Raw genomic sequence first — 18,023 nt, 5'->3', positions numbered from 1 at the left:
ACACCAACTTTTGTCAGGTTATATATTTAGAATTACACATGTTTGAATCGTTTTAAAGAAATTAGATTACATGCTCCAAAATTCACATGACAAAGGACATCAGTGACGAAAAGTACCTTAATGTAATCAGTAATTTTTCAGCAGGCTGGATACTTGTTCTGTAGCACATGTTCTGACGCTCCAAGCGAGGGGGGGAAATCCAAGCAATTCGTCATAGCTAATTCAAAAATAAATCTTTGATTAGATACATGTATGAAACACATTTTGCCATACAGTCTTAAAAATAGTAAGAGAACATTATTATTTCTAAGAAGGCCTGCATCCTTCATCTACATCAAAATGTAGGTTAAAGAAGTGGCATCAAAAATAAGATCCTACATCATTTGCAGTTGTGACATCATTTGGACATAGATTTACTGGCATTTGAATTCAACAATAAAAATTTTCTAGTCCTAAACCAAAACGGCGTGGGATCCCTACCACAAAGCACCTTGTCCCCATCAACTTGGGGACAAGGTGTTTTTTTGGGGTGGGGGGCACAAAACACACTACATATGTTAAGGGCATATGGCCTGGTTTTGTCCAGGAGGGGGGTGCTCGCTCCCTCTCTTTCATGGCCTTTTAGGCTGCATGCTCAGATAATGTTCTGGTATGGATTTTTTTTTTTTGGGGGGGGTGAAACAACGCTTATTTTTAAAAATATAAGACTGACTATGGAAATATGTATGAAAAAATGTATTGTTTGGCGGGTAAATTACTCACCTAGTGACCTGCGTGTGTAATTAAAAAAATCTTCATCATGCACATGGAGGTCTTCATATAGGATCGTGAACTGGCCTCCCTCCTCCCGATTTGAGGAATCGAGCGATTGGCCAGATCAAATTTCGCAGCTCTAATTAGACACTTCAGGGGTTACTTCTGAATTTGCAGCTGATCCACAGTCTAAAACACAGAGGGACCAATTCATTTTTATCTGCGTAGTGAAACCGGAGCTTCAATTTGCAACGAACATGTGTGAACCTGGGCCGATTACATATTTTTTTCCTCTGCTTGATTGAAACAATTGAATGAACATTTTCCAAGAGTGTTCCAGGAGTTGTATTGCTATCTGTGTCATAATTTGGGATTGTCATGTTGTGCCTATTTCAAGAAAGGAAATGTCTGCTTTGTTGATCCTATTGCTTTATTATTTAAGATTACTGATCAGGAACAATTAGGAATTCTGATGTCACCCAGCTTCATGCTTGTTCTTGGTGAGTGGCTCATTATTAAAGCAACTGGAATAACATGAAAGCAATGCAACTAGCATATTCAGCATGTAGTCTACAATGGCAGCCTAGAGTTTTTTTTTCACATTCCAAGTTCCTTTGAAAATCATATATATTTTTTTTCAGCCATTACTATACTACCGTACAATGCAGAATGCTAACAAGACTACGGTAACGGAATTTCTTCTATTGGGATTTTCTAGCCTACAATCATTTCATAATATAATATTCTGTGTTGTACTATTGGCTTATATTATATGTATACTTGGAAACATTGCCATTATTGTTTTAGTGAGGATCCACCCTACTCTTCAGATACCAATGTACTTTTTCATAACTACGTTTTCCGTTTTAGAAATTATGTTTGTTTCTGTAACTATCCCAAAACTCTTATCACTCCTCTCCAAGGCTGATTATAGCATATCCACCATTGGCTGCTTTATACAGATGTATTCTTTAAACTCATTAGGAGAAACAGAATGCTTTCTTCTTGCACTGATGGTCTTAGATCGATACTTGGCTATTAACAATCCATTGCGGTATGCAACAATTATGAACAACACATTTTGTTGTGTGTTAGGTTCCCTTCCATGGATGGCTGGGTTCATTATTTCTTTTATACCTGTAATTTTTACAGTTATTCTGGAGTATTGTGGTCCCAATGAGATTGATCAATTTTTCTGTGATCTGGCTCCACTTCAGAATTTGGCATGTTCTAACCCAACGATCAGCAATTTTGCCACTATGTCAGCAGCCATTACCTCAGTGATTTGTCCTTTTATTACAATAGTAGTTCTCTACATTAATATCATAAAAACAGTGTTAAAGATAGACAGCACAGCAGGGAAAAAGAAGGCATTTTCTACATGTTCTTCCCATCTTATTGTAGCCTGTCTGTTCTATAGTACAGTCATTATTGTCTATATCAGACCAAAAGGCAGTCACTATGATAAATTCCTTGCTCTAATGTATACTGTTGTCACTCCAACGCTAAACCCCTTTATATATACACTTAGGAATACTGAAGTGAAGAATGCTTTTGGAAAGATAAGTAGGTCATTGCAAAAGCAGTTTTCATTGCAATGGAGGTATTAAATGTTGAAGAGAAGCCACTCAAAGTTAAAATTTACACATTCATGTGCTACTAAAATATGTTTACCATAACTGCTTAGTTATGTTGCACTAGAACATGTGTTTATTAAGTTATGGGTAGAAGCACCTGGCTGTTTATGCCTCCAATTACATATTTTCTTATTTCTACCATAACCACTTCAGCCCCGGAACGATTAACCCCCTTCCTGACCAGAGCACTTATTGCGATTCGGCACTGTGTCGCTTTAACTGACAATTGCGCGGTCAGGCGACATTGTACCAAAAAAAATTGACGTCCTTTTTTCCCCACAAATAGAGTTTTCTTTTGGTGGTATTTGATCACCTCTGCAGTTTTTATTTTTTGCTCTATAAACAAAAAAATAGTGACAATTTTGAAAAAAAAAAGCATTATTTTTTACTTTTTGCTATAATAAATATCCCCCAAAAATATATAAAAAAAAACAAATTTTTTTCCTCAGTTTAGACCGATATGTATTCTACATATTTCTGGTAACAAAAAGTGCAATAAGCGTATATTGATTGGTTTGCGCAAAAGTTATAACGTCTACAAAATAGGGGATAGTTTTATGGCATTTTTATTATAAATTTTTTTCTATTAGTAATGGTGGCGATCTGAGATTTTTATTGGGACTGCGACATTATGGCAGATACATCGGACATTTTTGACACTATTTTGGGACCATTGTCATTTATACAGCAATCAGTGCTATAAAAATGCATTGATTACTATGTAAATGACACTGGCAGTGAAGGGGTTAACCACTAGGGGCGAATAAGGGGTTAAGTGTGTCCTAGGGAGTGATTCTAACTGTGGGGGAGGGGCTACAACACACATGACAGTGATCACTGCTCTCAATGACAGAGCAGTGATCTCTGTCCTGTCACTAGGCAGAACAAGGAATTGCTTTGTTTACAAAAGCATCTCCCCGTTCTACTTCTCCGTGACATGATAACAGGCACCTAGCAGACATCGAGTCCCCAGGACCCGTAGTCACAAAGAACGTGGCAGGTACTTGCGCCGGCGGCGTGCCCGCAGCTCCATTTTTAAAGGGAATGTACCTGTATGCACTTTTGCCCATCAGTGCCATTTTGCCGACGTGTATCGGCGTGCGCTGGTTGGGAAGCGGTTAACAAAAATCTCTGCTAAGGAATACCCTTTGATTATATATCTATATATATCTAACCAGCATGTTAGTTGGATCAATCTTTATATGTGCCATAGGCAAACTAATGGGATAAGGCCTCTAATTATATGAAAGCACAAGACAGCTTATCCATAGCTTTTTTTTTATAAATATGACCTTGTAGCATGCCAATATTATTCTGCCTAATACATATTAAATGAAAATAAATTACACCACTTTCTTTCTACTGTAGATATATATTTTTCTTTCCATACAACATTTTGAATTATCCCACTACTAATCAAGATCAATGGTGTTGCTTACAGTGCCTAAATACCTCCATCAGTAGCTGCCAAACCAAGGACTGTCCATCACCAACATTGTCTATGAATACTGAAAACACTCGAAACTTATCATTTAGATAACATTATGACATTTAAGATAGGAGGCCATGCCTCTGAAACGCATCATGTGTCTAGGTTACCAGCATGCCTCTGTTGTTAATAACTAGTCTGCTGGTCTCCTGCTCTGGTCCTGGCGCCTGTCAGTGTTAAATTGTCAGAGCGGCCGATGTGTGGGCCCACCCCCCTTCCGCTCACATACTAAGACTATTGGAGGAAGCTGCTTGGGCTGCACACAAGATATCCAGCTGATGATCCAGGTGGTTTGGCTGTGTCGGAGAAGGACTGTCACAACTGATGTTCATCATTCATAATGATGTGGCTGCATAAAAGTTGGAATCATGTGAGTAGTATTATATTGTCTCGCTCCATTATTAAAATTGACTGCTCTAGGTTGCACTTCCCATTTTGTTTCCTTTGTTGTGCCGGTCACAAGCACAGTTCTATGCACATCCGACAACACAGGCTCAATCTAGGAGATCTCGTTTTAGAATACATTGCTGAGAAACTTGAAACGGGAGAGATGTCCAGGGATTAAGAATACTCCAAAATGCTAGGCAAAATAATGTTGGCTGCTACTTGCCACTGTGGTGAAGCACATATTATACAATTATGGAAAGGGGTGATTACACAAGCTGGAATGGGAGCAGATGCAAAGCCAGCAGTTTTGCCAAGCTGACAAAGAAATGCTTAAGGAAAAACATTTTATTTTTTAGTTTTGGATAGAGTTTTTTTTTATTGCTGTCATTAAAGATATTCACCATCTTATTTGGCAAGTTTATTTTTTATCACTGAGCGTAAAAGTGAAAGTAATCCTAAATTTGTAGTTGTCACCAGTTAGGGAATAGAGGAGAAATCATCCAATGGCAACATTAGTTCTGGTGACCCTGGTGACAACCAAGGCTTCCCTCACTTTGGAGGAATTTCCTCTCACTTTATGTTTTGGCTGTGGGAAGGAAGTGAAGGGAAATCCCCTCAATGGGACACAGATGGCAAAAAACATGGGGCATAATCCTCCCTTATGCTATTCAAAAAAAAAATGGTTTTCCTTTAGTTCTACTTGAATGCAAAAAAAGGCACAGTAGCAGCATTTGTGGGAAATTGGCTACTCTATACATAGGATGAGTAAAGGAAAAGGACACATTAACAGCACTTGCAGGCAGGTGGTTGCTGTGCACCTAAGAGAAGTAAAGGTAGAAGATGAAAAGGCAGGCAAGTGGCATTAGCAGCAGTTATAGGCAAGTGGCTGCCATGCACCTAGGAAATGTAAGAGGATAAAGGCTTTGTTAGCCACTTCAAAACCTCATGTAAGATGAGCCACTAGAGCAGTGATTCTCAACCAAAGTTCCGTGGAAACCTAGGGTTCCTTCAAAGGTTGCTAGGGGTTCCTTCAGCACTGGGCAATTTCTGCCTCTCAGATAAGTTCCCACTGACACCATTGATCTTTTTAGCTATCTGTAAGGAGGTCATTCTTCCCACTGACCATCACACTAATCTATCATGAGTTGTAGATTTCTCATTTTTAGCAGGGGTTCCCCCGAGACTAGAGAACTACAGTATTTAAAGGGTTCCTCTGTGTTGTAAAGGTTGAGAAAGGCTGCACTAGAGGGTAGAAATAAATCCAAGCCCTTTAGAGCCTCTCCTCATGCCATTATCACATTAGAGGAAGAAGGGTGAGTGGCAAAGGGGCTTGCCATCTAATACTTCCATGTGTAAGCACCTCTGCCTTTGCTTTTGGCTATCATTTTTTTAGGGGACATCCTATGTCTCTCAAATATTAAACCCTAATGTTTATTTCATGTTAAAATCTGCCTTCTCTCTCTTTCTCTCTCTCTTATATTGCAGCCTAACCATGTTGCTTACATACTCACTGAACAAAAATGTGTGTCTATTGTCTCTCGGATAATACACTTTAATTTTTATTGCAAGATACAACCTGACTTGTCCATTTCTATTGGCGGAATACTCTCAGGCTCACATACTATCCTGACACTAGCCAACTTTTAACTATTAAAAACACACCTGTCATCAAGATGTTGCAAATAATTGAGGATATGGAGATGTACGAGAGTTTAGGCAATTTTGGATTGGGGTTTTAAGTGTTTTTATGCACTCTGTTTTGACATTTTATTAAAATTTTTGAATAATGCAGTGTGGTATCATGAAAAAAAGAAACTCAAATTATTTTATTAAACTTTTTACCACATACCAATGTGTACAAAGTTGAGGGATTTAGCTTTATTTTTTTTTAACTAAATATTAATTTTAGATCTGTTGTGGCTGCTACCCGCACTTTTCAATTCAAGCCCATTACTGCAGGATAAAAAAATGAGGTGTTGCAGCCAGCAGCCTTTTTCCAAGTTGAAATTTCAGATTGAGGCGCTGCTGTTTTATTTAAGCCAAGCTTAACCACTTGCCTACTGGGCACTTAAACCCTCCTCCTGCCCAGACCAATTTTCAGCTTTCAGTGCTCTCACACTTTGAGTGACAATTACTCAGTCATATAATACTGTACCAAAAATGTTTTTTTTGGTCCTTTTTTTGTATAAATAGAGCTTTCTTATGGTGGTACTTGATCACCTCTGGGCTTTCTATTTTTTGCACTATAAATGAAAAAAGACTGATATTTTAGAAAAACTTTTTTTCCTTAGCTTCTGTGATAAAATTTTGTGAGACCCCTGTGTTATGAATCCCACTAGTCCAGTGGCATGGTACAAGATCAGTCCAAGAGCAAAGCAAAAAGCATGGTCAAACAGTCCAGGGTCAGTTCCAGATCAGGCAGAGGTATGTACAGAATCGGTGGGCAGAAGCGTGGTCGAATAACAAGCCAGGGTCAGTTACAGAGCACGCAGAGGAATAAGGGGTGTGAAGGTAAATAGTAGGAAGTGAAGGTTATGTTTACCATACTTCACTAATAATTTAGTATGGTAATGGCGGAAACAGTCAACTATGCAGAGGCCTGGTTGGGAAGGACATTGGGGACAATAATAAGTGGTGTTTCTATTAACTCTCTTCTCTTGTGCACACCCAGCATTTTATCTGATGTTTTTGGCCTGTTGGTCTGGGGGGGATTTTATCGGGTAAGTGGCGTTCAGAGAGTCTGCTAATCACATTGGATCAAATGTTTTCTGGTGGGCCGTTGGGGAATATAAGAGCAGTGGTGATTTCCTCCTGGTAGCTTTCAGTGGAGTTGCGATAGATAATATAGCTGTTGTATATGGCCAAATTAAACAAATAAATTGATACTTTTTTATACCACTGGTATGTTCATTTTGTGGCAAGGTAGGGTTCGAGCATTTGGTCGTTGAAGTCGACACCCCCCATGAACATATTGTATTTGTGGTTACATGCTGGCTTTTAGATTGGGCCATTCCTCCTGGTGATCTCATTTATTATGTATTATGTATTATTGTAGATCGAAGAACGCATGTAGACATCCCTTCTGTCCCTCCACTTCACAGCCAGAATTTCCTCATTCCACAAACTTTCCGTCTCCCCTCTTCTTAACTTCTTTCTGATGAGGATTTGAGGAAAGCCCTTCTGGTTCGTGCTTACGGTGCCACATGCTGGAGTGTTCTTTCAGTGAAGGTTGCGGAACAGGGGCAAACTTGTATAAAAGTTATCTACAAACAAATGTTAGCTCTTATCCAGGAGTGTGGCTTTATGAGTTCCCAAACGACTTTCCCACTTGATCCCATGTAGTTTGGGCAATTAGGGGGATGCAGCTGGGTGTCCTTCCCTTCGTATACCATGAAGGCATATGTATACCCTGTGGCTCGGTCACACAATTTATACAGCTTCACCCCATAGCCGGCCCTTTTGGTAGGAATAAATCGTTAGAAGCCCAGCCTGCCAGTAAATTTGATAAGGGACTCATCCACACATACATGTTGTTCTGGGGGTAAACAACTGGGGGAAGAGTTCAGAAAAATAATTTAGTAGTGGCCGAATTTTATAAAGCTTATCATAATTTGGGTAATTTTGAGGAGGGCACTGGGCAGGGGCAGAACTAAAAATCACAGGGCCCCATAGCAAAATGTTGTATGGGACCCCCTCACCCTCATCCAGGGGCAGATGCAGAGTCTAGTCTTGGGAGGGGCACTGCCAAAAAATACATTTTTTGGGGCCAATTTATCGGGGCAATGGCTGATGTTGGCGCTTCATCATCACATCACCATGGTTGTTATGGTTTCAGGATGATTGAAACACTTTATTTCTATTATTACATTGTTATAGAAAATAAAATAGTTCAACTCACCATAAAGCATAAACAGTGGGAGCCCCAAGTGTGTCACTTGCCACCGTTGCCTGCCACCTGATGTGGATTGTGATTTGTGACATGTTGCAAATTGTCACTTGCCACGTCACCTGCCACAAGTTGCGGATTGTCACTTGCCACGTCACTTGCCACATGTCCTATATTTTCATTTGCCACGTCACCTGCCACATGTTGCAAATTGTCCACTATCACCTGCCACACATTGCGGATTGTACACTTGCCACGTCACCTGCCACAAGATGAAGATTGTCACTTGCCATGCATTGCAAATTGTCCACTTTCCATGTCACCTGCCACCCCTTGCGGATTGTCCACTTGTCATGTCACCTACCACAAGTTGCGGATTGTCACTTGCCATGTCACCTGCCACATATTGCGGATTGTCACTTGCCACGTCACATACCACACATTGCAAATTGTCCACTATCACCTGCCACACATTGCGCATTGTCCACTTGCCACGTCACCTGCCACCCATTGCCGATTGTCCACTTGGCAGATCACCTGCCACTCGTTGTGGATTGTCCAATTGCCACGTCACCTGCCACAAGTTGCAAATTGTCCAGTTGCTACGTCAGCTGCTACACAGTGCGTATTGTCCACTTGCCCCATCACCTGCCACAAGTTGCAGATTGTCACTTTCCTGCTAAGGTGGGGAATGGGGATTGTCACTTCCTGTGTCCCAGTCTGAGTCAGGCAGCAGAGAGATGATGTAATCTCTCTGCTGCCTGCACAGTGAGTGAGGGAGGAACTGCCAGAATGCAGGGCGGGCGCCGGGCAGTGAGAAATGATGTAATCTCTCTGCTCCTCCACCCGCTGATTGACCAGTCCACCCACCGAGCCTCCCAGCTGGCAGCTTCCTGTCCCCCCCGCCGAGCCACCCAGCTGTGTCCGCTCATACAGTCACTGTCACTGTATGAGCACCGAGTGGACAGGCAGCTTGGCGGCTCACCCGTCGCCCGTTTACCGGGCCCTATTCGGCAGCGGGCCCCATAGCATCAGCGTGGGTCACTATGGCGGTAGTTCTGCCACTGGCACTGGGTATTATAATTATAGTGTAGGAATCTCATAATCATGAGATATCTGGTTCTGGGCATTACTGAGGAAAAGATGGACATGTGATGGATGGGGTGGGTTAACCAATATGAACGTAATTCATTTTTTTTGGTTAGTCCCATACAGAATGTGAAGCCCAAAAATGTTTTAAACTCCTCCACTGTTAGGGCTCTCCACTTGTAGGGACGAGCATAATAGGATGTTGGGTTACTTGCTATGAATTGTTGTGCATACAGGTTGCACTGGGCCACAATTGATGTTAGCATGTCCTCAGTAAAAATTAAATGGAAAAAATCTATCAGGGAAAATTCTGTGTCCACCTGTACTCCTGGCTGGGAGGTGAAAGGGGGAATGTTAGATTCTCCTGAATTATGAGGAAGCCACACAGGGTTCTGAAGGGAATAGGGAAGCCTAGCATGTGACCTAACCCTTTGGAAACTAGATGACACCACACTAGTACGTGATATTTCTTGCCGTGGTACTGCAGTGCTGGTGGGTGGCACTGCCTCCTCACCATAATGCCTTCATCTGCTGGGCAGACTCTCATCCTCCTCTGAGGCTGTCACTCTTCCACTGCTTAGGACAGGCTCATGGTCAACGTCAGATTCAGAATCTGAATTTGAGGAGGAATCCAAAACGGAAAGCTCTCCATTGCTCTCATCGGACGCAAGAATATTGTATGCCTCCTCAGCTGAAAAGAATCTTCTAGACATTATTAGTGGGCACTTATGGCACTGATGACAGACGATACTGATTACGCGACACTGATGACAGATGGCACCGATTATATGTGGCATTGATGACACGTGATACTGATGTGGCACTGATACGTGGCACTGATGACATGTGACACCGATAACAGATGCCACTGACGACAGATGCCACTGATAGGTACTGTGGGCACTGTTTACTGTTTTTTACTGTTGGCAGTCACAATCTGCAGCACAGAAGCTCTCCCTCCTCACATGCGGTCTCTGTGTGAGGAGGGAGTGCCAGCAATGAGAGATCTCATATGTTTACACTTGAGATCATCTCTCATTGAACACGTGGATCGAGTGCTAAATGGCCGCTGTGATTGGCCATTTAGAATGATCTGTGATTGGCTGTGTCCAAGGGACATGGCCAACACAGATTTTCCCTGATGTGCACCCCCAGCGGCGTGTGGGGAATGAGTAAACAGGAAGACGTCCAGGGACCCCCCCCCACAATTTAGCGCCACACTGTAGCTGTCTTTCGGCTATAGCGTGGGCGCGGAGCGGTTAATGAAAAAAAAAATGATTACACATCTAAAATTTGTGATGACAGAATATGGTGTTGCTGACACAGTCTGCGAAGATCATACTGTTCTGTAACATCGCAGTTTAAAGGCATCTCCCAAGCATGTAAGTTAAAGTATTTTCCCATGTCACCTGTGAAGGGACATTACAAGGACCTCTCCCCACATATAATATTATTTTTATTTTATAGATGTCAATGCCCTGCTACCCATGCCCTTTTTTTTAATAGCTTACCTATTAGCTTTGAAAATGGCCAGAATTTAGAGTCCCTCCCCCCATAGATTTCACCTGGGATTCCCTGCTAGGTTTGGGGTTTCATGGATTTCAGGCAGGATTCAACGGATGTCCAAGCTAAGCCAGCAATGCAGATTTGCTCATTCTTATCTGATACCATAAACCTTAGATCAGTATCAGCATGTCTGAAATAAGAAAAATGCCCTGTCTGACCATGCTTATTTGTCTTATATTTCTTCTATGTCATTTTCCCCAAATAAAGTTTCACAGGGGGCAGATCAAACTTTGGATCCTTTAATACACACGATCCAAAAAATACCAGGTTTTTTTCCGCCGACAGATGTTGGCTCAAACTTTTCTTGCATACACATGGTCACACAAAGTTGGTCGGAAAGTCCGAACATCAAGAACGCAGTGACGTACAACAGGTAAGATGAGCTGAGAAAATTGATGTTCAATAGCCAGTGCTGCTCTTCTGCTTGATTCCGAGCATGAATTGTCTACACAATCAGAATTTATGCAAACGGATTTTGTTGTAGGAAAATGTGAGAACCAGATCTCAAATTTTGTGCGATGGAAATTCTGATGGAAACTGTCCAATGGAGCCTACACATGGTTGGAATTTCTCACAACAAGCTCCAATTGCACATTTGCTGTCGGAAAGTCCAACCATGTGTACACGGCATTTTGTTTATTCATATTTCCAAAAATGTAGCCCACTGCAACTCAACACCACCTATAAAAGTATCAAAGTCACAATGACAAAGGGTAAATGCATATTCTAAATGATTATGTTTTTACCAGTTTAGATACACTATGAAAAGCCATGTTACATTATTATTATTATTATTATTATTATTATTATTATTATTATTTTTCTAATTTTCAATCTATTGTGAGTTCATCCATTTTTTTAACAGTTTTTTTTTTCTGTAATTGAACTATCATATGGGAGTTAATCCCCAGTCAGAATAATCACAAGCTCAATTTGCTTTTACTATAAAGAAGCCATGGTAATGCTAGATTTTATTAAAGCCATTCATAAGTGATATAAGGTCTGCATTCATTATTTTCAACAGATATTTAAAAAATACACTAATCGTAAAAATTACAGGGATCGTGTACGTGTCATCTAAAAGGAGATAACATCATGCTCTCAATATCATGTTTGAATATCCCACATATGTTACTTTTGCTGACATTACAGTTGAATATAAAAAATTGTTTCAAGAGATTTATTTAACACAGGCTACATGGTAATATCACTTTACTGTTTTTCTTTGTTCATAAATGCAAAAGCCAGTATTATCATAAATCAGATCACGCTTGCACCAAGACAACAATTCAGAAGGTTATACGAAGAAAGGGAAAACCTGGCATAAAGTAGGCAACACACACATCGGTTACTTTTACTATCACATAGAAAATCAAATCTGCCTGAAAAGGCTATAAAATTATCACAATTTTAAAATTATTTTAAACCTAGTGTTTTGAGGCAAACTAGGTTTTCTTTGTCAAAATAAAAGCATATCTTTTTGCAGATCTTGTTGTTAATATATTTGTAATGTTTGTTTTCATTTTATAACATTTAAAGTTGTTATAACTTAGGTGTTACAAAGGTCCCTTACTATACCTTTTTAAATTGGAAATGTCATTTTTTTTTTATAAAATTTTTTTGTTAAATACTTTTTTATCTTGTTTTTTATGCAGAAATAAAACTAACAAAGAAGGTCTCACACTGTTATAGTTACAAAGCAATAAGAACTCATTAATGATTTAGGCCCCTTTCACAAGATCGGAGAGCTCAGATCCGCCTGTCCGTTTTTCAGGCGGATCCCAGTGGGCCACCTATGGACTTCTATGGGCAGGCGGATGTCAGCGGTGATGTGTCTGCTGACAACCGCCTGCCATCCGATCCGACAAGATCCACTCAAAACAGATGGATGGCAATATGGTCACCATCTGTCTAGCTGATCGAATCGGATGAAAATGAACAGGCTATCCATTTTCATCCAATCTCCCCAAAGAGAACAGTAGGGCTCTGACAGGTCCATCCCTGCACAGTGAGCAGAGACGGACCGGTCACCCACCTGCTCAGTGGGGATCAACGGATCTCTTGCTGAGGTAGCGGAGTCCGTCCAGCGGATCCACTCCATGTGAAAAGGGGCCTAATACAGACAAAAATACATAGTAAAACAAAAAAATCTTACAGTAGCAATATTAATCATAAACCTATACCTTTAGAATTAAAAATGTAGGTCTGTTCGAGAAATGGAAAAGTTTAACAGGATAACCCTGTTCCCAATTGGAACGTACATTATACAATAATGAAAAAAATAAACAGAAAGTAGAACATATAGTAGATATTAAAATTGCATTGTTCAATCTGTCTGTGCAATGTGATTGCTGCACACCTCTTAATGTTTGCATCAATAGGAGCTTTATCCAAAATCAGAAATAATCATGATACTTCATTTACGTATTGATATACCGTAAAAGTCTATACAGCTTTCTTAATCTTTTTGGTTTGCATCTTTTTACCTGTTTACAAAAATACAGTATGCCCACTGCCACCTTACCTCCAAGGGGTAATTACTATTTTAAAAGTAATACTAAAATGTTTAGATTTCATCTACTGAAAAATACTAATCTATACATTTTATTGTGTTTGCATTGAGTTAAAATACATCACTTTTTTTTTCAACTAAAAAAGAAACAAGTTCTGGTCTAATAAATAACCTTTTTTTTCTATTGGAGCCTTTTATTTGCCATTGGGTCTTTTTCCCTTGTTCTATCACATATGCTAAAATGCACATTATTCACATGTAAACACACTGAAACCACAAAACATTATGCATTTTCTAAAATGAGATGCCCCATAGAATAAAATGATGGCAGTTTAAAAATGGTATGCCCTACAATATGAACTCTTCAATAAAATTTAATTTTCAGTAAAAGTACATTCAAATTAATTTATTGCAAATAAACACAATAACATCCCCAGATTGTCTATAAAATGTAAAGTTAAATATGAGCCAAGTAAACTGATATCAATATGTCAAGACTTAAGGTTTTGTGGACCCTTGAAGTGGCAGCTACCCAGAGTTTCCTACAGGTGACATTTTAAAAACACGTTCAGCGTTCAGTTTAGAGTTAACTGTAAATAATAGGCCTACAATTATTCCTCTCACTAATGTGTACACAGTGACACCTAATATATGTTGCACAACTGTTTTTTGAACCCATGTGTGTTGTGTGTATTTGTATGTGCATGCACACAGGGTAGGAGGACTGCGAGTTGTATTTATTTTAACATGATTTAAATGTATTTTTTTTTTTTTTCTACTTGATTTTCTACTATAGAAAGGGGGAGGGGGTTGACAAGCCCCCTCTGCAAAGGCATATATGAGGTGTTTGGCACTCTTTATGGGTCCATCAAGGGTTTATTAGACCCCTAAAGTCTCCTCTGCATTCCCCCCACCCAGGTAGATTACAGGGGGGAGGGCTTGTTTCTGCATTTATAGAAGTGATAGAGTGTTGCTTTAGCTCTACCCCAATCACTTTCATTTGAGATCTCACATTTTGGAGAGGGTGCATCTCCCCAATAGGGGCACAGGCAGCAATAAAATCCTAGCAGGGGGTCCATTCCCTCTTAACTCTATCCAAAATGCTTTTAGTTATCCTCTCCTCAACAGATGCTAAAAATTTGATGCAACCCCTGAACTGACCTTTAAAATCATGATAAAGGCTTTATTTTTATTTTTTTACCTAAAATGAAAAAAATATATATCCAATTAGCTCCTCTTCTGGGATCCCCTGCTGGAACTCCTCATTCCCCGTGTGTGCCCCCCATAGCAATCTGTGTGCACTGAGGGTAGATATGTGGACATGCTCCCAAAATGATCTATGTGCATCCATAGACACACAGTGCGGCTTAGCCATACCCCCACAGGATTTGATTGACAGCAGCAGAAGCCAATGGCTCACTCTGTTGTCTGCTACCCTGTGAGAAGAGGGACAGAGACCAGTGTTGCTACAGATGGGCAGAATGCTGAATCAAGAAAGGTGGCAGGTAAGTATTCAGGGTGGGGGGTGGGGTGTAAATATAAATAAAAACCCTTTTGACTTTATAACCACTTTAACATTTAACCTTTCCCCCAACATTGACCACAAAGGCAGCCTAGATATTCTTCTTACTACAAGGGTTCTTTAAAACCAAAGCATGCATTTATTTTCTTTGTCTCCCCCAGGTTTTTTTTTTCCAAGTCAACAATGCACAATGTCAACAAGACTATTGTAAATGAATTTCTGTTAGTGGGGTTTTCCAGCTTTCAAAAATTCTATAATATAATATTTTATGTTGTTTTATTATCTTATATCCTATGTATGCTTGGAAACATTGCTATCATTGTTTTAATTAGAACACATCCAGCTCTCCATATCCCAATGTACTTCTTCATCACCATATTTGCTTTTTTAGAAATGATGTTTGCTTCAGTAACTGTCCCCAAACTCCTATCTATCCTTGCAAATTGTGATTATAGCATATCTGTAATTGGCTGTTTTACACAGATGTATGTTTTACATGCTTTAGGAGAAACTGAATGTTTTCTTCTAACATTGATGTCATTAGATCGATATTTGGCTATTAATAATCCACTGCGGTATTCAACAATTATGAGCAATGCATTTTGTTATGTGTTAGGGTCGCTTTCATGGATAGCTGGGTTCATTTTTCCACTTGTACCAGCTGCTTTTACAATTCTTCTAGAATACTGTGGTCCCAATGAGATTAACAAATTCTTTTGTGACTTTGCACCACTGCAGAATTTGGCATGTTCTGACCCAATGCTCAGCAATTATGCTACCACATCAGTAACCATTACATCAGTGATTTGTCCTTTTTTTATAATAGTAGTTCTCTACGTTCAAATCATAAGAACTGTGTTAAAGATTGATAGCACTGCAGGAAAAAAGAAGGCATTTTCTACATGTTCCTCCCATCTTATTGTATCCAGTCTGTTCTTTGGTACAGGCATTATTGTCTACATCAAGCCAAAGGGCAGTCAATATGATAAATTCCTTGCTCTGATGTACACCATTGTCACCCCAATGTTAAACCCCTTTATTTATACCCTCAGGAATACTGCAGTTAAGAAAGCTTTTAGAAAGTCAATTAGGTCATTTCATGAGTTACTTTCAACATTTAAAAGCTTATCAAACAAATCCACTTAAAATGGTCATGATTACTTGACACTAGTAATGATGGTAGACATGTGCACACTGAAATATTTCATTTCAGAATTTCGTTTTCGTCCGAAAAATACATTTATTTAGTTATTCCTTGAAATTCGTTTTTATTTATTTTGTTTTGTTAAAAAATGCATTTGTCCGAAAATCCAAAATAATTAAGGTTGCATCTGTCATTGAAGGCTTATGGTGTCTGTCGAATGTTCTAAGAAGATTTGACAGAGCAGTTAAACTGCACGACGCCGCAATTGTACATTTCCGGTTGAATGTTCCGCCTACAAGCTATATTAGAATTCTAATGTTGTATGGCACTAGTAATAATTATAGTTATTAAATATTATTACTAGTTAACTAACATTAGAATTCTTCTATAGCCTATGGGCAGAGCATTTGACCTTAAGAGTCCGCTCGTGGTGACTGCTTCGTCGAATCTTCATGTCGAATCTTTTCTCTCTATGTCGAATAATCTTGCACTAATAGAGTTAGGTTAGGCACATTCAACCTTTTTTGCTATTGTCTCTATAATGTCAAATCTTTTCTCTCTATGTCGAATAATCTTGCACTAATAGAGTTAGGTTAGGCACATTCAACCTTTTTTGCTATTGTCTCTATAATGTCAAACCTTTTCTCTTTATGTAGAATAATCTTGAACTAATAGAGCTAAGGTTAGGCACATTCGACCACAGGTTCGATGGACACAGATCGTTATTGTCAGAGTAATGTGGAATCTATCTATATAGAACTGTTGCAACGAACACGAAAATAAAGCATTTGTTTATGTTGGATCTTTCGGTTTTCGGATTCTGCACGTTCGTTATCGTTTGGTAAAATGATAACGAAAATACCCGAAATTGGGACGAAAATGAATTCGGACGAAAACAAATGCACATGTCTAATGATTGGCACTTTTGCCCCAGTTCTATATGCTAAAGGTTCAGCAAATCTTGTTCTTAGTTCAGCAAACCCAAATTTTGCAGTGATTCCATTCAGAATCCTGCTGTTAAAGTCTGGACATATTCAAGGGCACTAAACACTCAAAATAAAGATAGCATAGCCAGCATCAGAACAGTACACAAGGGCTTAAATAGGCAGCAAACAGAGAGAAAAACGGCAGGTTTTATTTTTCAATAAACAGTGTATTGTATAACATTTGTGGCTATTGTCTCTCAGATAATACAGTGCCTTGCAAAAGTATTCACCCCCTTGGCCTTTTACCTATTTTGTTACATTATAGCCTTTATTTCAATGTTTTTTTTTAAATCTGAATTATATGTGATGGATCAGAACACAATAGTCTAATTTGGTAAAGTAAAATTAGAAAAATATACATAAAACAATTTTTCAGAAATAAAAACTGATAATTGGCATGTGCATATGTATTCACCCCCTTTATTATGAAGCCCATAAAAAAGCTTTGGTGCAACTAATTACCTTCAGAAGTCATATAATCAGTGAAATGATGTCCACCTGTGTGCAATCTAAGCCCTTGTACACACGGTCGGAGAATCTGTTGGAATGAGTCTTATCGGACCGTGTCGTCAGATAATCCGACTGTGTGTGGTATGCATCAGACTGATTCCGTCCGAATCTCCACCCGACCCAATTTTCCAACATGTTGGAAATATTTCCCGACCAACTGGGCCGGACTGACCTAATCCGATCATGGGTAGAGCATTTTCATCGGACCAAGTGCCACGCATGCTCAGATCAAATTCCTACATCAATGCTATTGGCTACTAGCCTGAATGTAGTCCCATCGTAACGAAATTACGTCATCATGTTCTGAAAGATCGTATTTTTCGCCAACTTGGCCCGACTGTGTGTATGCAACAGTTTCGGACACAATCCGTCGGACTAAATCCGACGGGCAAAATCCGACGGATTTGGTTGGCAAAATCTCCAACCATGTGCACGTGGGCTAAGTGTCACATGATTTGGCATTACAAATACACACCTTTTTGAAAGGCCCCAGAGGCTGCAACATTTAAGGGGCACCACTAACCAAACACTGCCATGAAGAC

General features: G+C 39.5%; 2 protein-coding genes across 2 annotated transcripts; both read left to right on the top strand.

Moving 5' to 3' along the window:
- Positions 1-1,411: 1,411 nt before the first annotated feature.
- LOC143942256 (olfactory receptor 10C1-like) lies at positions 1,412-2,363 on the top strand. Its single transcript, XM_077463501.1, has one exon. It carries the CDS (start codon positions 1,416-1,418, stop codon positions 2,361-2,363), a length of 948 nt encoding a protein of 315 aa, XP_077319627.1. The 5' UTR covers positions 1,412-1,415.
- A 12,520-nt stretch (positions 2,364-14,883) lies between these two features.
- On the top strand, positions 14,884-17,372 carry LOC143942279 (olfactory receptor 10C1-like). The gene has a single exon (XM_077463518.1). It carries the CDS (start codon positions 15,025-15,027, stop codon positions 15,985-15,987), a length of 963 nt encoding a protein of 320 aa, XP_077319644.1. The 5' UTR covers positions 14,884-15,024; the 3' UTR covers positions 15,988-17,372.
- The last annotated feature ends 651 nt before the right edge of the window (positions 17,373-18,023 follow it).

This window comes from Lithobates pipiens, unplaced genomic scaffold, assembly GCF_037356315.1.
Source record: "Lithobates pipiens isolate NorthernLeopardFrog02 unplaced genomic scaffold, aLitPip1_a1.2 Scaffold_30, whole genome shotgun sequence".
NCBI lineage: Eukaryota > Metazoa > Chordata > Amphibia > Anura > Ranidae > Lithobates > Lithobates pipiens.
The sequence above is the reverse complement of the archived record's forward strand: the minus strand, read 5'-3'. Positions and strand labels throughout refer to the sequence as shown.